General features: G+C 43.2%; 1 protein-coding gene across 3 annotated transcripts in view; it reads left to right on the plus strand.

Moving 5' to 3' along the window:
• Window positions 1-24,117, plus strand: part of LOC125890053 (tetratricopeptide repeat protein 28-like) — a 196,007-nt gene that overhangs the window by 51,593 nt on the left and 120,297 nt on the right. Inside the window, exon 1 of one of the 3 annotated variants that reach the window (XM_049578449.1) lies at window positions 15,239-16,213. The exons of the other annotated variants lie outside the window; for them this stretch is intronic. Coding sequence (XP_049434406.1) covers window positions 16,187-16,213 — 27 coding nt within the window. The 5' untranslated portion in view covers window positions 15,239-16,186. Of the gene's footprint in view, window positions 1-15,238; window positions 16,214-24,117 lie in introns of those variants that run through there. 3 annotated transcript variants of the gene reach the window in all.

A 24,117-nucleotide genomic window follows, 5' to 3' on the forward strand; every position in this document is an offset into this window, starting at 1 on the left:
TGAATACAGTTGATGGGAAAATCCAGGTTTTTATCCCTAAATCCACTTCTTGTTGAGATGCCATTTACTGTAGTAATCGCACCTCAAGCACCACTTCTGCTCAGCCTTTTGTGGAGCACTCTTCCCTAAGTGGAAGGTGAAAATGAACATCGCACCTCTCAATTGAAGCTATGGCGCCAGTTAACGTACCTTTGGTTTCATCCCTAAGTGTTAATAAAATTTGTGTCGATGTTAATGAGCACATAACCCACTCTTAATGCAGTCTGTTGGTGTGGGTTTTTTTTTTTTTGTCAGTGTGGGTTGTGGAGCCCAGACAGTGATTTACACACTGTTGTACAGCTAGTAGTTTTTGCCAGGCAGTGAAATTGATCAAAGGTGCTCAAATCCTGATGCTAAACTGTGGCTTCCCATACAGATCAGATCTCGACTGGTACCCAGGGAGGTAGATTTTCTCATCTTAGGAATTTCTTTCTGTTTTATTCCTTATATATATTTATGTATAAAACCATGAGAAACACACACACGATAACTTCCTTTCTCTTCCTTTGAGAACTTGATCATTTTGTATGTTTTTGTGACTGTGCTCTAGATATATATATAGTACACAATGTAGTTTACAAAGTCTGAGATTATAGTTGTTTGCTCTTGTGCATTACGTCATTTTGCTTATCTCCACACGGACCACACACTGTGTGCAGTGAGTGTGATGAAAGACAATGGATGATTGATGCACACAGAGCATCTACACATCTGTTGTGCTCCTCTGGGGGTGTTTTGAGGGATGCCCAGCCCCTTTGAGAGGTGCTGGGGTGTGGGAAGCTGCAGTTGGGACGCAACGTGGAAACTCCGCAACTCTCAAACTCGGCTTTCACCAATATTACATCATCCCTTGGCCTTTTTCTACAACCACATCAAACGTTCCTGAGGCGAGGCTTGTTTACAGGGAAGGGCAGTAGATTGGGCTCCACTGGGCTTTTGGTTCTCTCAAAGCGGGACTTCAAGTATCCGTGTTTTCCGACACCTGTGAACTCGAAATCTGACCTGAAATGAATGTGATGATTAAAGTTTAAAGATGTTCAGCTTCGACAGCCTGTTTGCCTGAGTAAGAACGTGTTTAGATTGACAATACCGCTGTGTCGAACAACGTTGCATCTTTATTAATTTCAGTGATACCACTGTGTTGGCAGAGTGGGAGTCCTGACACATAGGGCTCTAGCAAAAAAAAAAACCACAGTTGAAGCTGGCTGAACTCTTGCTACAGTGAAATGCAAAGTACATTTTGCTATGCACATCCAACATTACTTCATGTCATAAATGGCATGATTACACATTTTGCTTTGCAATCATGAAGATGGAGCAGAAAATGATTGTCGCTGTTGTATAATCCTTCCTAACTATATCATAAACCACTGTATTTTTGTGTTTGATGTGTATTGTTGCAACAGGCCCACACTAAGGGACTAATTTGGATGGTCTAACAGGGTTTAAAACCACCTCCCCACTTAACTTCTGACCTCAGGGATAGAAGGGGTTCCTATCAGGTGAAATGTCATGAGTGCCTTTGAGAGGAGTCAGAAATTTTGAGCCGTAATCCATGTTTGTGTGTTTAAATGCAGCAGGACCACAGCAGAAGAAATGCAAAAGCCACAGAATTCTTGAAAAGATATGAGGGTGGCAGTGTAATGAGGAGACTGTAACAGAAGGCTTTTTCATCCCCTTCAAATGTGGCCAACAGGTATAAGCATTTTTATCTTAAAACGTGGCTGGACAACACATCTTACAACCCTGTTTATTTCAAGCATTCTGAAACCTTAATGCAGCCTCCTGTGTAAGTTTAAAGGAGTGCTGTTTTCATCCTGAACACCCGCTAAAGGCCCAGACACACCAAAGTGACATCAAAGATGAAGGCCTAATGCTGCGCTGCCTCATGTCGCCTTTGTCTGGCCCTAAAAGTTGCGTTTGAACACACCACAAAGTCTACAGCAAATGGCCAACTAGCACGTACGATATGTGCTTGTGTGAGAGGAAATAACTCTTCATACCAACAGGTGGCAGTAGTCTGTGTTTGTCATTCAAAAGGGGAAACTGGGATACCTAGACCTGCGGTTACACAAACCGTTGTTATGATACATACATGAAACAAAGCAGCGTTTGCTTACCATTTTCGCACCACTCTTGCTCACCATGTGTTAGTCCTCAGCGGCTTTATTCCAGATGTCCATGCCATTGTGAAAATATTTGTATATTGAAATGCTCAGATGAAATGAAGGTGAAAAATTAGACGGGCCTTCTGTGTGTGCCCTTTTGACTTTAACTGTTTGCTTGCTTGTTTATCTTCTGGTGCACTGATTTGATTTGATTTAAGATGAAGAGACAATCTTTTTCACTGACAGGCTCCATCACCAACTCAAAATACTAAATCTAGGGACGTTTCGGTTCCCAGCAGCCGCAGAGTGAGTGCTACCTTCATGTTACTCTCCGATACAGGCAGCCACAAACCCAGACCCAGACCCAGAGTGAGTCTGAGTGAGGCAGCTCTTCAGAAAAGGAGAGGCTTTGCGCGGTCAGGCTCTTGGATAACTTAGAAATGTTGAATTTACAGCTCACAGCAACTTAATGCGACACAGTCTCTGGCCTTTGTTTAATATTTAGTGTCAGCAAAAAATGGCGTTACACATTTCTGAGACATCTTTAGCATAGCTAGCATGCATTAGCTAGGAGAGATAACTCAGCTTATTTACGATATTACGTAAACGTGTTTTTTTTTACCCTTTTTTTAAACTCTCAAACTTTATATGGAAACAAGGCGCAAAAGTCGAATATTCAAATTGAACAGTCAAATCTGATTCAACATAATTCTGAGTCAGGCGCAGCCCTACACTGGACCTTTAAGATGTTTTATTGTCACACTTCAACTCTGTCACTTGTGTTTAGCACCTGACTCAACTCTACTTTCTATGAAGTAATTCAATTCAGCTAATAATAAATCCAGCAAATAAGCCACTGTCACATTAAGTAGCACTGCATGCATCTTAATACTGCATAGCCTTTAGTTACGAGTTGCCACAGATTTTTATTAAGTGCTCTGACAAAAGGGCACGACACAGTTATGAAATAAAATATGGTTGATTGAAGTCGCCGTTTTTCTGATGTGTTTCAGTCGGCTGGTGATAGAGATGTTGTGATGTGATGAATGCCAAATTGAGTCCAATGAAGTGATGAGTCACAGAGGAGTGTGTCAGCGCTGAGGCCCCAGTGAAGGCTGTATCTGTATCTGGCCAAGCTGGATACTGGAGGGAGGAGGGTATGCAGTGCAGGGTGCGGGTGGTGATGGATGAGGACCGAGCGAGAGAAGGACGAGGCATGAAATAGAATGAGGATGAAGGACAGAGAAGTCCTGGCCAGCAATGGGGAGGGGGAAGGAGACTGTGAGACAGAGATGGAGAGACTGAGAGTGGAGAAAGAATGAGGGTCAGAGAGAGACTAACCTACGCTCAAAATTGCTGATGTTTGCGCCTCTGTGCTGCACCGTGGCTTCACGCTTAAATTTGCATTTACTCAGACAATATCAGGCAAAGTGTATCAGGGAAGTGTTCTTTCTCAGCTGTCAGACCTGTGAAGGTCAACATGCCAATGAAGAAGACACTGGAAGGGCAGAAACCTTGGCGAACGCTATTTATAACTTTTTTTTACTCTGAACATCATCTCTAAAGATTTGGAAGCAAATTTTTGTCTCAGTTAAATAGAAGGGATAGTTTTTTTTTTTTTTTTTTTAGTTGGATTGTATGGTGGACATACATTAGATGTCAGTCGGCATGCTCCAAGTTTGGAGAAGCAGGTTGCAGTCTGACACAGAAGCTTTGTAATGTACTGCTGTGGATGGAGGCAGCAACTAAACATATTTTAGCCACCTAAAAAAGTCCCCCTTAAAAAAAGCAATATCAGTTTAAGAGTATATTGAGAATATTTGCACTGCACGGGGGTGCGTGGACGGCATCAGTTCACAATCAATGCTGTTGTGAAAGCCACCAGACTCCATTGACAAAAACAATAATTATTGAGCTTCTGGTGTACCGCTGCTTCAGTCATTTAGTAAGTATGTGTTATTGTGTGACTTTGGTCGATCTGAACAAGCTGTTGTAAACACTGAAGTAGCACACAATAATACAAACAGACACAATAATTGTTGGAAGCTTTGGCAGACCTGTGTTCAGCAGTGTTAAAATACTGTTTTTCTCAATGGAGTTTGGCTTTGAAGACAGCTTCATTCACCTGTTGGAAATCACTGTCTTACATTAAACTAAAGCATTCAAAATATCACATACACTTAAACTGATATTGATTTTTTTAGGTGGGACTTTTTTGAGGTGACTAAAATACATTTTGTGGCTGACCCCTCCACAGTAGTACTTTGCTTAGCTTCCATGTCCCCAAACAGGGGAGCGTGCCAGCTGAAGTCGACTGTATGGCATACACTGTCTATGGATAAGCACCCAATACAACAACACTGGAAAAAAATCTGAACTTTTCCTTTAAGCTTAATGGCTTAAAACATATTTGTCCCAGAGGCTGAGACTGCCGCCAGAATTTTATCAGTGTGTCTTGTTGACCAACAGGAGTGTAAACTTAACTTCCATTGTAAGATTAGTACCTGTTAAGTAGATGTTTAAGAGGCAATTTGAAAAATGAGATGTAGACTTTTTGTGTCTTAAGATACAGATTTTTAGATTAAGTTCACTTGAGCGAAACGTCTCATTGAGTTTGTAAAGTATAAATATTTAAAGCTTGTTTCAAGGCTGCATTTGATTTTCCACCTCAGAGACCTCGGCTAAGCACTTGTGAGTATTAAACCTTTTAGCCCTGATCAAAATGTAACAATTAAACATTTTGTGCTTTAATATGAATGAATGGGGCTACAGATACTCAACGCTTTTAACATTATCATCATGAAGCCTTTCATTTGTAGAGCACAGACATGCCAGACCAAATACAGAATGTTATTGCAATTTAAAAAGCCAGGAAGCAGAGTTTTGCACCAAATTAATCTATTTCTGTGTGCTTCATGCTCTCCAACATGAACTGGGATGGAAGATGAAGAAAACGATATCATGCTGGGATGGAACAAGCTCAGCGGGTGGTGCAGATTCACATTTTTTTTCCCCCTACCTTATTTCGAGGATGATCCAAGATTAAGCACATTCATATTCTTTACAGTATCATAGTCTTGTCAGTGTAATTACTTCGCTGTTCACATTGTAGCCAGAAAAAGAAACCTCTCCTGTGGGCTTTTTCAACCCCATTTCTAATGACCTTCCAAATGGTCATCTACACTGGAAGTCCTGCTGTGGATCTGTGAATTACTGCTGAATTGTGGGTAAATGAAGCTTTCGTTCCGGCTGTGAGCTGTCATGATCTGTTTGAGAAAAGCGGGATTGTATTCATGCGTGCACACATGCTCACATACAGCACACACACACACCGACACACTCTCTCTCACACACACACACTGTTGAGGCAAAGACAGAAGGATTCATCAGTCATTGAGTCACGCTGAGGGTGGCAGCTTAAAGGAAGCAGTGTCCTTTCTGTCTCTTGCAGTTCCTCTCTTAGTTTCTCTCTCGTCCATTAGTTTATCTGTCACTCCTCTTCCCTCCTCAGTAAGATATCCACTGCGCTCACTCTCTCTTCCTGGCCATCGTAGTGTGGCCTGACCTTCCTTGGGTTGTCTTCCTGTCTGCAGCCGGCCAGCAGGGGTGAACGGCCGGCTGTTACCAGGCCAGCCAGATGGCAGGGTCTAGCCTGGGACAGGAGACTCGGACTGGGGCAAACCCACTGGCCAAACTGGTGACTGTGGCAGCAGACAGGAGCTCTGTGGGAAGCAGCCTCACCGCCACTGTCACTACCCCCACGGTCAAAAAATGCTAACTAGCTGTCTTTAGCGCTCAGACAGGTGAAGCGACAGTGCTGGATTTGTGCTATAGCTTTAGCATAGATTTGCAGTCACAGGTGTAGTTTTTGTCCCTGCGCTCTTAACACAGTTTCATTGCGGCCTCCCAGCTGACAGGAGGCTGAGCTGGAGTGGGGTGAAGATGATTCGAGTAGAAAAGCGATGACAAGGAGGTTTGACAGCAGGGGAGGAAGCTGGTGGGGGTGAGAGGCAGCATGTGTTGAGGAGTTTGATAGGAAAGGACTGGAGTGTTCCCGTCCTTGGAGTGGAGTCAAACCCCCTACGACTTCCTTCTTCTTCCTCTGTATCACCTCCTGAGCCTTTACATGATGTGTATCAATAACGCAGGCCTCCTTTTATTTCTGGTGGAGTATTCAGTGCACCTTGCCCCGAGGATATCCTGTAAGCCGCTCGTTAATATCGCAAATCATAAAGTATGCTTTACGTAACCCCTCGTTTCAAAGCAGGCAGAGAGCACAGCTGTTTGACTCAGCCACTCTCAAAAACACTGGCTGCATGCAAATGAAGTCATCTTGCTGATACATTAGAGCGGGCGCCTGTTATCAGAGCGGTCAGGGTGAGAGAGGACAACTAATGCTGGTGGGGTAACAACAGCTTCCCTGTAACTGAGCTCTCTGTATTCCAACCCACAAGTCAGGTGTTGAGATGAAAGAGAGGCCTGCCTGTGCTACATGGCTAATTTAAGGGATTAGCACCTGTTCTACCAAGGCAGATTAATCCTAATCCTGCTTTAACCCCTTTGATCTGAAGTCAGAGTGATTTAAGGAGTGGACTGGCCTAATCCCTTCACAACGGTGACCAGAAACTACTCGATGGAGCAGCTGGCTTCATGCTACAGTAGTTACTGTACTCAATACCACAACTTTGTGTTCATTTACTTTTCCTTTTCTTACTCTGCCAAGGGATGGAGTCATTACTGAATCCTTTTGTGCATCACTCCCGCTCTCCACTTGAGAAGGGTTAATTCATGTTTGATGCGCTCTCTTGCAGGGTTAGATTAGTAAGGGCAGGAAGAGCTGTCATTGGCATAATAAGCCAAGCGTATTAAGGTATTATAGCCTGATCATTGAAGAAAAAAAATGTTTTGTTGAAGCGAAAGCCACAGTATCTGGTCTGGCGTTGGCTCAGCCCTACTCAGCTTTTATATATCTGCGTTTTAACAACCACAGTAACCAAACGATAAGCGACAGAGGATCTCAATGTAGTTAAAAAATTGGTGCTATTAATTGTAGTCTGTTCAAGAGATCATCAGTCATAAATTGTGGCTTTAACGCTTTAATGTGCTTATTATGATTACCAGATTGTGGTGTGTGACTGAGCGTGCGTGCGTGTATGTGTGTGGGTGTGTGTTTGTGATGGCAACATCGTGGATACATTTGATATGAGAGAGAAAGGAAAAAAAGAGAGTGTGGGAGAATTTAGATAGATTTGGTGTGGTGACGATGGTGGGAAGAAAGGTAATTGAAAAAGAGAGGTATGAGTTTGGTTTTGGGGTTTTCTAAATGAGGGACTGGAGATGGGTGGGTCTGACCACAGCCTGGTTTTGTGTGTTTTTTATGTGTGTGTGTGCGTGTGTGTATTTGTATCCGTGGAAGCGAATAGACACAAACACATTTGAATGCATTGTCCTGTTTTGTCTCTATGTTTAGTATATTGACTGAGGAGGACCACACAGGATCTCTGTGTCATGCGTTGGAGTATGTGGCAGCACTGTTATTATTGATCCCGCCGCAGACGTCAAACCCCAGCGCCTATTTTACTGCCGGCCTGATTTAAACAATATGCTGGAGCCTGTTTCATCCATGTCCAAGACCGCTGAATTATTAAACACATCTCTAAAGCCAAGGTCCTTCTTTTTGCATAATGTCTCCACACAAATCTACTGTTGAGCGACTCCAGGGGATAAACAAGCCCTTCTTCATTAGTGTAATTGGGAGAAGAAAAGGAAAGAAGGGAAAATTAGGGGACGGGACTTAAAGAGAATAAAAAGATCATAATCATACGCCTTTATCACGCTGTGTGAAGAATCATTGATTAAACACTATAATGTCTCAAAAGAAAGCTTTCAATAGCATTTTCATTATCACACACTTTACAGAATACAGATAACAGTATTTATGTTTTCTCTGTGGCACTAAACACGGGTTTGGGGTGCATCGGGAAAGACATTTACACACGAGGGGCCTCAGCAAACATGTTAGTGAACGTTTGGGTGTATGCATGGATGTTCTGCTACTCAGATGTAAGCAATTTTTACACCTTCAACCCACAAATTAACTCCAATACAAATGTGAGACTTGTCAGTTTTGTCTTGTGATCAGCAGTCAGGGTTGCAGGAGTCAACATCCATAAATTTCTTTGTCTATTTTTGCATCCAGTAATTACACCATCCCTTTATTGTGTGCCATTAATACGTGTTTTGCAAGGCTCATTCAAATATGTTACAGCAAATCAGGGAAAAAAACAAATTACATTTGTAGACATGTTGAAAAACTGATTAACAAGAAATTGTAAATGCCAGCAAGTGTGTGTTGATGTAAATGAGTGTGTTGGATCTGAAATATTTTTGCATCACTTCACAGTTCAGGACCTGAATGAAAATTTGAGAATTTAACTTGGCTCACGGTCTAACTTTCAACCAGCTGTCACTAAAATCTGTTAAAGGAGTCCTTGCCCCCCAAATGACAATTAGTTGCCTCGTGGTTTTCGCATGCCTCCAGTGAGCTAAGAATCCAAAATGGAAAAAATGTCTTGCTAAATTGAAACCCACGTTTAACAACAGCTAGATTATATCAAAACATCTGTTTACAGACTCTCACACAACTCGTGCAGTATAATTCCAGTCTCATTTATCCAGTCATATGTTCAGTACGTCCCACACAGACAACCCTTCCGATGGGAAACTGAACTGAGAGTGAAACTTATCTGTGCTCTCTTCAAAGCCAGACACCTCACTGAACACAGCAGCTGCTGGTCTACCGCCGCCTCAATCTGTAGTTTGTTTGTGTTATTGTATGACTTTGCTGAATCTGAACTAACCCTTTAAAACAGCAAAGTTATGCTTTGTCATTGTTCCAGTTATACAACTACGCTGGTGTACGCTGGTGATTTTTGTGTACTTCCATGTTGTGGCATTTTATAACATGGTCTTCCCATTTTCCCAACCAATTTGGTCAGTTCTCCTGTACTGCAGTCCATTGTCACCACTGCCTACGTTTTTGTGTTGGGGAGGGTGTAGACAGCCACGTGCTTCTATACATATTCACATGACGGCTGCACAGGCTGATCCTGATATGGGCTGAATGGGCCGTTTGCCCAAGGCGCCATTTAGGCTAGAACCGCCACTGGGGCTACATGATATGAGGAAAATATATGATACACAGTAACGCTATTGAATATCACAATAGTGATATTACTTGTGATGAATAAACAAATATTGTATACTCCTCCTTTCTGCTGCTTTCAGCAGATTGCTTAAATACAACAAATTGCTTGCTGAATTACAAAATATTTTCAACATTCTTTTATTGAGTAAAAAGTGACAAAAGTGAAGTGTTTTTATTGATACTCTCTTTCAGTTCACTAAAAAATCCCCGAGTGCAATATTGTAGTCTTTCGTGATGTATTTTCTGTTAGCTTACTTTGCAGTGATGGTAAAAAAAAAGATATATTGTGCAGCCCCAAGTCAGAGACTTTAACGGGCATCTCTTTTTCCAGCTAGTAGAAATGCCAGCTGTGTTTGCCAGCCACTTCCAGAATTGAACCCAGGTCTCTATGTGGGTGAGCTCATGTTTTGCCTCTGACTTCATGTGAATCAGTGCTTCTTCATGTTGAGTGTGATAGGACATCGAAATGAGGTGATCCGCTTGCAGTGCACATCAGTGAGCGTGCAACCTCTGAAATCTGAAAAATATGTGCTTTCGTCAACAGCTTTTGTCATTCAAGACCAAATCATCCCAGTGTGAAGTGTTCATTAAACTTCATAGTGAGTAGTGATGCCTCAAGCTGAACGCTGACCTGACTCATTCATCCTGGTGTGAGTGAGTGAGTGTTTCACTCTGCTCTGCCGTGAGTCTACTCTGGAGATGAACCACTCTGCTCCCCGTGGACAGGACCCAGCAAACAAATAAGATTTGGAATGGTTTTCAGGACCCGTAACATCAGCCTTTGCTCGGGGCACGTTGGGTGGTCAGTGCATGTGACCTTCTCATAGCGGGGCTCCCTAACCCCCATCCATCCCTATTAGAGCACACTTATCAGGGACAGCAGCCAGAGTGACACACTCCCAGCTGGGCTTCCCTGGAGAAAATGCTGTGCAGTGCAGAGAAAGATCCCCACGGTGCATTGAGGTGTGTATGTGTGTGTATGTGCTGTGAGTATGGGTGTGTGTGTGGAGTTGTTCTCTGCAGATAGGACCCTGTGACTCTGAGATATGCACAGGCTCATTAATTAGAGGCTCTCATTATCCCCCCTCAGGCTCCAGACACTTAATCAACACCAAGCTCCAACTAAGACACACGCATGCATGTACTTACACACATACTCGCACTAACACGCGTGCGCCCTCGTGCACACCCATCTCGCATGATCCACAGCAGGCTAAATTCTGACACAACATCATCCAAGAATAGAGCACTGTAAAAGAGGTGAATGAATGAATGTTGATGAGGGTTATTTGTTTTCAGTGATGTACGGCACAACAGAGTGGGTGGGTGTCATTGCTGTTTAACACTTTTATTATTATAATGTTGTTAGGCATTTCAAAACAGATTCATCCATCTGCCATGTCTTCCAGTGGAGGCACTCTGTCAAACACTGTAAATTATATTTTCCTGTTATGAATTTCCATGCTAGAAATATAACAAATTAGTTTTTAACGGCCCCTTGCCTTTATGAATTGTATATTTCGGTGATGGTTTTGTAATATTGAATTAACTCTTCGTTTATTCCTTATATGTACACTATCTTCCACATAAGCATGAAGAACTGAGACCTCGCATCGTCTCATGTGCTCGCGTATCGCTATGTACATATGCCCGTGCATGTGACATTAGGGTACATATCTGTGCTCTTACTGTGTAAATTTATAGCCTTGATACTCCAGCCCTTGTAATTAAAAAGCCGCTGTTTATTCAAACGGGGGACAGATAGCGCACAGCGACACTCCAGTGTTGTGACTTAAGAGTGAGCGTCTGTGTGAAAATAAATTACCCTCAGACAGTGAGGAGAGCTTTAGGAGTGTTGCTGCTCAGTGAGGTTTTTTAAGGACCTTTCTGACAGTTTTTATTTTTTCCCTAACAGCTTCTGTTACTTTTATGACCTGGTTGATGCACTTTTTTGTACATCATATGGACTAATGAATAAATAAACAAGCACAGATGCTGGCAAATGTTCAGCTGTGTACAAAATAGTATCACCCTCATCAGATGTGATAGTTTCATGAAGATAGATTTCAGATAAGACATAAAACTTCACGTGTTCCACAGTGATGGCACGGGGTTCATTTTGACGCTGGTGGGGACACATATTAAGTGGGGAGTGTGGGAGTCCTCCCCCAGGAAATTTTAAGTGTCAAACTTAATTTCCTGCATTCTGGTGAAGTTTTGTGCACCAATTTATGGAGGAAAAAGCTTTATTTATGCAGAGTAAAACGTAAAATTCAGGCACCATGGAGTCAATTGAAAATATAATGCAATAAAATGCAGTAAAGCTCTCAGACATTCTGAATCTGAATTGCTTTCAAATATTTATTCTCCTGTGGATCAACTTTTCTCATTTAATGTTAACTGCTGAGTCAACACACACACACACACGTAGGCATAGTTTACTTTTCCATCCTCATTTGTTGCTTGTGTTTGGGGAATAACTTCGTTAAATGTGCATGTGACACCTCTGCACATCGATGATACATTAATTGATTTTAATTTACTTATAAACCCCTGGACTTCAGTAACTCATGTGTGTTTCAGCAAGATTTCTGCTCATGTTCAAAACTTGCTGCGCATCCAAAGCATATCCCACATATCTGTGTCCTCTAAGAAGTTGAAAATAAAGTTAGAATATTTTGAAAAGTTGTAATATTACAAGAAAAAAAATCAACCCGCTCCAAAGTCTGCTGTGCATTACATTAATGCCCGGCTGATACAGTAGCATACCCTTCAGACCGTCTGACAGACACAGAATGCTGTCTGGGGCTCTCTCTGGAGAGTTTAGGCAGCTGTGCACGTCTCTTCATCAGAGGTGGAATACTGCAACTAACCAAAACACTTATGGGATTGCTCTGTATTGAAAAATAAAGTGCATTGTCTTTGACTGAATCTCCTATTGATTCAGTCAAAGACAATGCACTTTATTTTTCAATACAGAGCAATCCCATAAGTGTTTTGGTTAGTTGCGGTATTCCACCTATGTACTGTATTTTTGTGCACAGAACTGTTAGAATGAGGATAAAATTAACAAGTTCACGCAGATATTGGTAGGGACATGTTCCCACCATCCATATGCAGACCTACGCCCCGTCCCACAGGGCTGTCTGATTTTTGACGTTTGATTTTTGACATTTATTTGATTCATAACTGGAACTGATTTGTTATGTAAAGGCAAATTAAGACGCTTTAAACTGAAAATTTGGCAGACTGAGCTGCAACTTGAAGCTAGTAAGTATTCATTCCAGCAGAAAATAACGTGCCTTGTGGAAAAATTTAACAGTTCAAAGGACATTTTACTAGAAACATTTTATGTTTTGATGGCAGTAGCATTCCCAAAGGGCTGCTGGTGCCTCTAAAAACCATTTCCCTTCACAGTGCTCAGTCAGTATTGTTAGACAACCGCAAAATAAGTCACGATTTCCTCTTTTTTTGTTGTTTGTAAGACGGTTAACTGTAATGTTGGAAACGCAGCTCTTAGGTCTGAGATAGCCTGTGGTGGGGTGATGAGCTTTTTACATTTACTATGAGTCAGTCTTTATTTTTATACAGCTGTCTGAATCAGAGCAAAACTTAACTCTTTAGACTGTTCTAACCCATCTTTATGAAACCAGACCCCGATCACAAAATAACAGTGGAGACATTTTTTGAGGGCATGATTGGCAAGAACAAGAAAAGGAAGCGCAAACTTTTAAACAGCTCCAAGTTGTGGAAAATGAAAGAGGGTTTTTTTTTGTTTCCCTCTGAAGGCTGGAGTCTGATTTCCTGTGCGGCTCTGATTGGGAAAGCAGAGGCACGCACAGGGAGCCTGCTTCTGTATGGAGATGCCAGATGACAGGCTTCACGACAAGCAGACTGTTGCTGAACGGCACACTGAAGTGGCCTTTGATTGATCATCAAACATGCCTTTTATGAAACAATCGCTTGTGTAAACCTGTTTTAGATGTTGGAGTGTGAGCGTGTGGTTGAAAGAGAACGTCAGTGTAAAGAGTATCTAAGGATACAGGTGTCAGTCGCCAGCTGGCCATAGGGATAAAAGTGATGCAGTGTAAACGGTTATCAAAAATATAGAATACTATAACACTAAAGCACACAAAAAACTCCCTCTTCCACTAGAAATGTGTTTTGATCACAGTGCTTGTGACCACAGAGTGTCATCTGCCTGGGCACCAGCTGTGTCAAGCATTTGTTTTCATGTTCATCCATGTGGATATACTGAGTGTCTCATGGACTCCCTGTGCACAGCAGGAGTTTGTCCGTAAGGCCATATGCCAGCTTGTCCCCCTCCTCCTACTTGTCTTTTGTTATCTGAGTGACCCCAAGGTGCACTGCAGACCCCCTGACCCCAAAGAGACACCAGCTTATTGACCAACTCACAGCTCCATAGAGTCCATTACCTAAACCAATTTAAATCACACGCTTATTGTTAAAACTGATTTCTCCTTGCTTCACTATCGACTATTTATTTGACTTGCCTTTCTTTTACTTTAAGATAATTCCTAATGAATTATGTGTATAATGTAGATGCTGTACCAATGCTGCCACATATGGAGACTCTGGTTTTATACTGCAGCAACTGGCCTCAGCACCAGTCGATCCGTTAACTGTTGATAGCTGTTTTCATTCTTTGACTGCGGCAGTGACTGTGGTGAGGTTTTTTACCAGAATAACCATGTTCCCCTGTTATGATTTTTTTTTCAGCCCACTTCCACATTTAATGATAAAAAGTCAGTTTTTAAGCCTTGGAAAAGCTCAGCACAAATAATGCCAAACACAAATCTTTGGCAGTGTTGTGCCTCTGATGGCCGCATGCAATAAAATATTGCACAGTATACGATATGTGACAGCTGCTCTCAGAAGGAGGAAACAGGGAAAGTGTACACAAACAGGGCTTTAGTTGTCTCCAACGTCCAAGGCTCTCTGTCCTTTGTGAATCATGTATTTTATGTAAAAATTCACTCTACTTCTCACACAAAATAATCAAGGACAGTGGCCTCAGCTGATACTGTGGAGATCAAGGCAGTGAGTCAGTGGAGTGTGATGATAGCTGAATCTCCTTAGCTCATTAACACCAGTTTAAACTGTGATGAGCTTGTGTAGCATTGCAGTGTTTATGTAGACCTGCTGAGCTGATGCACTTTGTCACCTTTCTTCAGGTGTCAGACAAGTTTGTAATGTAATGGGCTGTAGTAAGACTCTTCAGTGATCCTGAGGAAACTACAGTTTCTGCAAAACATTTAATCCTTACAGGGATGTCATAGGAAAAATGTAATTATGTGACTGAAGTACTTAAACAAAGGAAATATGCGCATTTAGTTAAGGTTTCATGATGTTTCCAACAGCCTTAGGCATAGGTGCAGATATCTGGGGGGATGCAGAGGACACGTCCCCCTCAATATTTAAAGCATGCGCCTTTGAGAGTAGCAGAGGACTTTTAGTGTGACCAAATAAAAATACATTTATGCCATAAACTGATGCAGAGACGGCATACTTGGTGCTTAAAAATCACCATAATGCAGGACAGTAAGGGTGTAATGCTCTAAATTTTCTGGTGAAGGACCCCCCCCCCTCCAAACCACCACCACCAATGTTGAAACCAACGCCTCTGGCCTACAGGGTTACTATAGCAGGTACATTATGGGGTAACATGTTTCATTGTGCTGAAAATACAGTTATGTGTGAAGTATATAGATCAACTTTCACTTTGAAACCAAATTTAATTTTGTCCCATCGCCAATCCCTAAACCGTCCGCATCCTGTATAAATACAGCATGTTGGAGTTGATTGGCACGTGGCTTGAGAGACTGTTCAGAGGTTTAGTTCCTGGAAATGTGTCCTTGAGCAACACACCAAACCTCAGCCTGCCTCCTGTCTGGACAGCAGCGTCAGCTCAGTGCGTAAATGTAAAGCGCACCCGTTGGCAAACGTGTAGCCGGCGGCGCTATGACCCAGCTACCTTGTGCCTGCTCAGCTCCACCGCTCCAAGTCTGCTAACTGCAAAGGAGCGCAGGGAAAGGAAGTCATCTGAGAGCTGTAGTCCAGTTTGTTGCTGTTGCTGGAATCAGGATATCCTTCCAGCTCCTCGCAGAAATTCCAGGGATTTTTTTTTCTTTTGGTGGTTGTACCCCCTCCTCCCCCTCTGAAAGTAATCTCCCTGCTTGTCGCGCTGTTTCCGCCTGGCTGTGTTGGACTGTTTCTCCACAAATACTTCCAAAAGTGTGTTTCGACCGCTGGAAAACCACTGTGATGAATATTTCTGCATTTCGACACACATTCCGTCTTCCTATCGGTTCCTGTGGATCGAAGAGAGCCGATTGGACAGTCTGTCTGGACTAACGGTGAAGCCTACTCACAGGGACGACTACGTATCGAAAAAGTTTAAGAATATTTTTTTTCCTTATAGGCTACACAGTCCAGATTGGTCCTGGAGGCGCCGATCCTGCGTGCCGAGTGAGGAGGGAGTGGGTTCGTAACGGACTCATACTTTGGATTTTACGCACAGGAACCTTTCCCCCAAACACTGTCAGTCGACACCATGTGTCTCTGATTTATTCTCCGAGCTCAACTGTGGATTTAACCGGTGTATGATTTGTGTTGACTGTGCTGTCTCCCCCCCTAAAAAAAATTGCCGCAAAGCTGAGACTCGCACATCATCATGCATCGCTTCTTGGAGAAAATCTGCTGCAAAATTGAGGGAAGTCGGGAGGCAGCATGACTTGCGCTCTGGATTTCTTTGAATCTACATTCCATTCTCATATAAGATCTTAATGCTGTTCAATTTTGGTTTACAAATATGATGAAATGGCAGCCCCGGAAGAAGGTGAGTCTGGCTGATATTTTTCTTCCAATTATGGCGATAAATAACGTTTCTCTGCTAGATCACAAGTTGGAGAGAGGGGGCTCGGTCACAGACTGCTGCTCTTTCTATTCGTTTACTACAAATGATAGGACCTATAGATGGTATTAACCAGAGCAGTACTGTGCTGTGCTGGACTGTTACCAAAGAATACTTAATAATTATTAACAAGTTTCTATCACATTTCCACTTAAATCTTTCTTTCTATTTATACATTTACTCCCCCACTCCGCCTAAATGATTGTAAGACAGATAGTAATCAGCTGTTGTGCACTGCACTGTATACAACATATGCGCATCCAGGGGAACGGATGTGTTGCTGTGTAAATCTGTTACTCTTTGACTTGTGTTTTGTGTGTTCTGCACCTCTTAACAACATCAGACAGGCCTACATTCTTAATCTGGACTAATCAAGACATCAGGAGTTAATGCATCCTGTAATGAATATCTGGAGTTGTGGGCACAAACAATGTTGAATCCTTTTGACAATTAAATTTAGAAAGTGAAACATTGCACCTCAGCAAGATTTGCACCTAAAAGTTTAAGAATGAAGTGGCACCCCTCCTTTAACACCTATATATTTTAGAGGATTCTGTTGGGGGGCTAAAACATGTGTCTTGGTTTCTTGTTTCTGCAAGTAGACACACGTCTTCACATTTGTAGTCTACAGTGCATTCTCTTATTGCCCTATTTTTTCATTGCCTTGGAGTATTACAACATGGAAAATATCTGAAAATCATCTGGGGTCTATAAAGAATTGGTAGCACTGAAACGCCTGTGGTTCGGATTGTTACCAGCAGGGGGCACTTGTCTGACAAGAAGCAGCCTACCTTTGCAGGAGTGGGCTTTACACTGGTTTGGAGTAAAAGAAAAATGTAAGGATGAGCAACTATTTTTTCCCTCTATTAAACTGTTTTGCAGCATTCTCAACTTTCTTTTTCCCAAAAGACTTTGTTCAACAGCGTAAACATTTTCAGGATTTTTTCCTTTCCTTCTGGCCCAGATATTTCTGCTTTCTCAGCTGAGACATGATGATGATGTTGTGTCTATAACTACCCTGTATAAAGAGCACTAGTAACCAGTACCAGAAGCAGACCAGACTTCAGTGTGATTGATCTAACTTGTCATCTTTTTGCCCAAATCAATTTCTGTTTGTTTGTTCCACATCAAGTGTCATTAATGTGGATAATCTCATCCTGAAAGACGAGATGAAAGCAAATAATCAAAACCAAGCCTCTTAATGTTGAAATTATCAACAGAGAAAATAAAAGCTGTGAGCTTGCCCTAATGATTTCTACAGCTGTGCAGTGTATCTGCCAGAATCATCCATGAGACCCCCCTTTGAGGACTAAAAGCCTTTCCTCACTGCAGGAATTGATTCCCAGCCACACTGCAGTCAAATGTGCTCAAGCCTAAAACACCATAAAAGTAACACTGTCCTTCATATGCAGATTCTCTTTTCATCGCAGATTTTTTTCTTTCGCCAAGGTGAGCATACTGGTGTTCAACATTAATTTTGGTGACTCTCATCAAGGAGGGAAATGGTTGCTCTGCGTGATGTTGATTAATTAACCTGTTGGTCATGTTGGAGGCTAGATGCATGCGCATGAACACGAGCACTTAAAGCAGTAAACACAGTCCCCTGCTGCAGCGTACAATATTTTAAATTACTTGCCATCCACATAGTGTGTGTATGTGTATGACATTGTTCCTTCACCCTGGGCTTTGGTTTATTGCCAATGATGTCCTCTGACTGTATGATATTGAACATAGCAGGTGGGACAGGCGGGACAGGCGGGACGCGGGAATAAAAACATCTGCTGTGCTCCACATTGTAAAGAAAGCGATTTCTGTAGAATTCAGTGCCGTCCTTTAAAAGTGCACAGACAATGATGTCACAAAAGATCCTTCAATTTCCCCATTTTGGCTTCTTGTTTATCCACTTTTCAATCTGCCTCTTTACTCCACTTGTAGTTTGATGGGAATCAATAGAAAGTGTAGGAGAATCAAATTGATTCAGGCTGAGTGTCCTGTCCGCTTCTTCATAATGGATTACACTAATGAGTCAAAATTCCAAATCTGTGATGCTGAAGAGAAGAGAGAGCTATTCCCCTAATGCTGCTGGTGGATAGCTTATCTGTTCTGGAAAGAGCGTAAATCTTGTTTTCCAAGGGGATTTGTGTGATTAACTTTTTTTATACTGATTTTGGTGGAGTTGCTCTGACCACCTGAGCCGATTCACAGTGTATCTATCACACAAATGTGGAGGGGGAGACATATGACTAAAGGCTGCCATGACTTTCTGATAGCAGTTAGATAAGACTGTCTGTCTGGCTGGTGCTAATCAATGTTTTCTGAAGAGATAGCTTTTTTGAAAGCCAAGTGCAACAATGCACAGGTTGCCTTTTTCCTTTTAAAGTAAAGAGAGACTGATGTTTTGTGTTTGTGAGGCTCGGGAACACTAACATAAGACCCACGCTGTGCCCGATAGCATTAGTGGGGCAGGGTGGGTGTACAGCAGTGGCCACTGCAGTCGTCTGTGGTCTGGTTGTATTAGAGGAAGGTAAGCATTAAAAAATGTGGACAGCACCTGTCCTGAGGGAAAGCTAACTCATTGAGTCAGGTAAGAAATGGCAGTGTGCCTAAAGTGCACTGAAAGGAATGAAAGGCACCAGGTTGCATTCAGGGAATGAAGAACCTTTGGGACTTTTGATATTTAGGACACAAGGTAACAGGCACGCTGTTTTTTGTTTTTTCTTATGTTTGTGTACGGGTGTGCACACAAGCCCACAGTGACTTGGACATGAATTATGGACTCCTGTGGCTTGGCAAGTTTCTGTGTGACTTATACCTGTTCAACTGTGGGTTTTTTCTTGCCCATGAATTTCTTTTGCAACAGCTGAAAAATATTCCATGCGTCTTTTTGCTGCCAGATGTGTTTTTAAGTCATCATCATCCCATATTTTTTTCAGCAGGATTGCTCACAACCTGTTAATATGCCTGGTGGTCTCATATTACAAATCCAGGCTCTGCATTTAGAGTTCACATTATGCCCTGTGGCAGTGTGACCAAGTCAGAAGGAAGTGGCTGTTTGTTTTTGTGGTTGTGCCAGATGTTTTTGTGGGTTCCACACAGTTGACACGAGGCCTTCTCACCTGAGAGGGACAGGATGCCCTGCTCATGTTTCTGTGGCCAGACTCACAGGGAGCTCGGACTTTTACCGTCAGCGGGCGCACTCTTACATCTCTGACCATGTTCATTGGCTTTTCACCTCAGGGAATTTCTCATGCTGCTTTTCCTCTTTGATTCGGTATTATTTATGAGCTCTCCGGTGGAGGGAAAGGGCTATCTCTCCCTCCAGCGCTCCATCAGTCCCTGTGACGTCTCCTGGCTGGCAGCAGCACAGCAGTTTTGGAATACATTTACAGTGGGGGGAAACCCGTCAGAATGTGGAGAGAAGCGCCAGAAGACACATCAGAGTAGAGAAGAAAGCGGGTGAGGCTGTCAGCGGGGGAAGGAATCACTTGGGAGACGCTGAGATTGCTGGACATAGATTGAGATATATCAGGGTACAAATGAATGAGGACTAGATTGTAGGGTTATAGGGAATAAGGAGATAAATTGGTGGATACCGAGGAGAAGAATTGCTGTGGAACTGTAGACACTGACAGAATCCGAGATGGTTGGAATTTGAGAAACTGAGAGAAAATGGGAAAAGGTTGGAGGCTGGAGAATAAGATGGTGCAGGAGATTTGGAGTTTAGGAGTGAGAGGCCCCAGAGTGATGCAGCAGGGATAATTAATGATAGGGAGTGATAGCACCTGCTGTTCCTGATGCTGCGCAGTATTTACGGCCCAGCATGCCGAGTGGAACGGGATGCGGCTGCATGGCCGGCCCCCTGGTCCATCCTCCTGGGGCGTGAAAAGATAGGGGTGGGGGGCGGGGGGCTGGGTCAGGTAAGGAGGGGGGAACAGCGACTCAGCAATACGGCTGAAATTTATGTGCTGTACTCGCTCTGCTAATCCCAGTCCACTGCCTCCCATTGGGAGAGCTGGACAGAGATGGAGGATGGAAAGAAGAGCTCCCTGGAATGCAAGGCCTTCCGTAGTCTTATTGTGACGCAGTGGTCTGCAGTACTCACAGGCTGCACATATAGTCCTCTTGGGAGTCCAGTGTCAAAATACAACAGTAGAAACAATAGGGACAATGGTGACTAGGCCATCCTGCCCTCATTAATCCTCATTCCTGGGACCTGCACATTCCACTGTGAGTGTGGAGATGGATTTTTGGATAGCAAGTGGTAAATGCAAAGATTGATTTATGTGTAGAACGGTCCATTTGTAATGTTTTCCTCCAAGCCTCAGAGCACTCATTTCTGATTTGCTATAGCTTTCCTTTACCCCCCAGTGCTTCTGTTCGAGCAAATGGAGCTGTGTTTGAGTTTATTGAGGTCATTGTTCCAGGGGTGTGGTCAGCTGCTCTCGGGGCTCAGGAGGTGCCTGCCTCTGGGTGCCTCCACAGGGAATAAAACGGACCTGACTTGATGGACCACATCAATAGGAACACATTTCCTTGTTCTATGAGGTGGAACAGTCCTTCGGCAGGACTTAAGCTCTATTCTTTTCATTCTTTTCATTGGTTAAGCTTCTGTATTATGTACTCAGTCTTGCATATACTGAAGAGAGCCAGTGTTTCAGACATAAGCTGGCTAAAACATGTTTGAATAAGGGCTGTCAGTGGCACTAGAGACACATCCCTTCAGCATATGGCCCAAAAAACATGCATACTTTTCTCTGTTTCACAACATTTATCAGAGTACAGCTGCCAAAACCGCAGTCCCTGCATTCCTTTATAACTCCACACTGGACCAGTTCCAGTGGGCCGGGCATAGTATCAGCTCAGTCTTCAGGCCCTGCAGCTGTCTCCATCCAACGCAGTGCTGTATGTTGTGACAGACATTTTGCTGCTGGTGTGTTCTAAAGAGGGCCTGTGATCCAGCCTGGATGGAGACGTGTGAAGAGCACCACTAATACCACCCTGCCTGATGCTGACGCCCCTAAATCCCACTAATTCCATCTCTTCTTTTGTCAGAGATGGGATTCATAAGCCCTTCTTTGAAGACTCAATTTTCCAGGAGTGTGTCCATGGCTTAGCTGAAGGCTTCATGCAGCCAGGACTAGACATTCCATTCCTTGGATTGACGGCCTGGTCTGGCACCTGAGTGGTCAGCATCTAGTTCTTGAGCAGATTATTGATGATCATTGACTGTGAAAAAACAAAGTCAATTAACCCCTGAATCTTCACGACCACTGCCTGTTTGTATAAATGGCACACAGTGCAAAAGTGAGGCAAATAAGATTAGTCTGAGCCTCTCTCTCCTCTTCAAAAAAGACCAGGTGCTGTGCAATGTTTTTGTAGTCAAACAGTGTAGCAGACACACAAATGGCCTCAGCAGAGTGTTTCTCCAGGGGTCACAGAAACAACCAAGCCCAGAGCAGATTGTTTAAGTTCCCCTCACCGTCACTCTCTGGCCTATCTGGCCCTGCCTCTCCCTACTTTTCCTGCCATGCTGAAATGTGATGAAGGGAAGCTAAGAAAGGTTTTTACTGCTGGCTGTAAACTCCTGCAGGAAGGAAGAAGAAATGGTGCCGAGCTCGACCCACAGAGCCTTTTCCCTCTCCGTCTCGCAGGGCTCGCTTTAGCTGCTGTTCCCTCTCGTGAGTTTGGATTTATTTATATGAGGCTTATACTGGGATACTTATGTCAGGCATATGTTTATAGTCTCTAAGATATGTGGGCCAGGAGCGCTTCCATATACTCTGTGGGCTTGTCTCCTAAGGGAGATTCATGATTCCAGCACCCTTAACAAGGCAGACAGACAGGTGGTGACTGACAGGAATGCTGAGGTAGATTCAGTAATGAGGACTACAGAACAAACCTCCGTGGTCCACCCCCCATGCTTCCTTTTCTCAAATGATCTCATGCCTCATAGATTTTATATATTTAACTAGGGGTTCTGTTGCTAATAGAGCCATAGCTACTTTCAGTATAATGCTGTGTTTGCCACCTCCCCCCTCACTTTAGCTTTTCTCTGCCCCCTCTGTGTTCACGCCAACAATGTTACCTCCTGTTGTGCATGTTCTCGTGGTTGTCTGCGTCTTGAAAAGTGATTTTGGTTGTTTGTTTCTGCCACTCTCTGCAGCGTACGTTTGTGGATGTGACTTGAACCTCAATGTGTCCCCCACCCCCCCTGGCTCCAGCAAATTGCATAGCCACCTTCTTTTAAATGAGCCGTGGAGAAAAAAAGATGTGAAAGAGTTTGTGTGTCTGTGAATATACGTGTCAACTTGTTTATCTCACGTACTGTTTGTATTTGTGCATTTTAAAAATGCCCTTTTTTGTGTTTGTCTTGAAGTCTCTTGGAAAATGGTTGTCATGACAAGTGAGTGATATCCTCGTGTCAGATAGGGCATGATTTATGGAAACTGTGCGATATTATCATTCATCAGAGATACCAAAATACTGTACCTTCTCCTTCTCTCTTGCAGCCTGTTACTCCCCTCCTCCAGCCCTCTCTCTTGATCTATATTCCTGTGACTGGGGTCAGAGGCCACATTAGAGCATGTATTGTTTAGCAGTCTGGAGAGTGCTTCAGTTACCACTGTGAAATCTCAAGCATCAGCAGCTTCTTAGCTGTTTAAATATACTCTACAAGGCTGAACACTGCTACAGGGGCCAGCCAGACACTACACAATGTCTACGGTGTGACGTTACATTATTTTAAGTAATGCCTGCCTTTATAGCCATGTAAAATGTGTTTGCCGCCTTCGCCACCTGTCTGGGTGTTCTGCATGATGAAATCATGCTGAACAGAACATGTTTAGCGCTATGAATGCTACTCTGTCTTCTGCTATAAAAACTGGTATACGCACTCGGTCCAGCTGCTTCAATGAGGGCTGTAAAAAAAAAAAAAAAAAAAGATACATAATCACTCATTGGAACAAAAGACCGTAACTTGGCACACAACAGTTGGTGTAACGCTTCAGGTGTGAAATTACCCTCCCAATTTACATTTGGGAGTATGCTTAGCCCCCTCCTCTGTGTCTTCCTTTGAACAATGTTGTCTTTTCAGTTGCAGAGAAGGCTGCAACTGCTGTCGAAGTATGGCATAATGCTGCAATAGTATCTTTGACAGAACAGAATAGCTGAGCTGCCCCATTAGGTCTGTGTGAAGCGAAGGTACAGCTTAGGTGCTGACTTAAACTGCTGAGCCTTGTGGTATAATGAATGGATATATTATACTTTACAGACACTGAATGCTTCTCGTTTGTTGCTGCTGGGCAGTGCACAGTTTTACAACAGTGCCCTGGGGACATTGTTGTAACACAGCCATGCTGGCTGGCATTTGGACATGTGAAATTATCCATGCCTGAGTCTGTCAGTGAACACTACTGCATGTGTCCATCAGGCTCTGACCAGCAGCAGAAGCCCTCAAATAGGCTAAGCTGCCTGCCTTCAGCAGGTCCCTGTGTGGCTACACAGCTGAACTCGCACACAAACTTCTTACCTGGAAGCGTTGGGTTTTATATTTTCTTCCAGACGACCGGGATGCTGTATTATTTATAGTGTTGCAGTGCACACAACATGCTCAACAACTATCAGCTGGAAACTCGTGAATTCATATTAGGCCCTTAAATGCACTACAGTTGATTCGAGCTAGGCTGTTGACATTTACGCCACCAGATCTATTTCCCCCAGCTTTCTATCACTCCATCCACTCACTCCTCCATCTCCGCACTGTGCTTCTGCTCCCAGCTAACAGAGTAGGGCCTCAGGCAGAGCAGGTGCAGGCTGCTGTGATGGTGGCT

This window comes from Epinephelus fuscoguttatus, linkage group LG6 (genome assembly GCF_011397635.1).
Source record: "Epinephelus fuscoguttatus linkage group LG6, E.fuscoguttatus.final_Chr_v1".
In the NCBI taxonomy this organism is placed as follows: Eukaryota; Metazoa; Chordata; class Actinopteri; order Perciformes; family Serranidae; genus Epinephelus; species Epinephelus fuscoguttatus.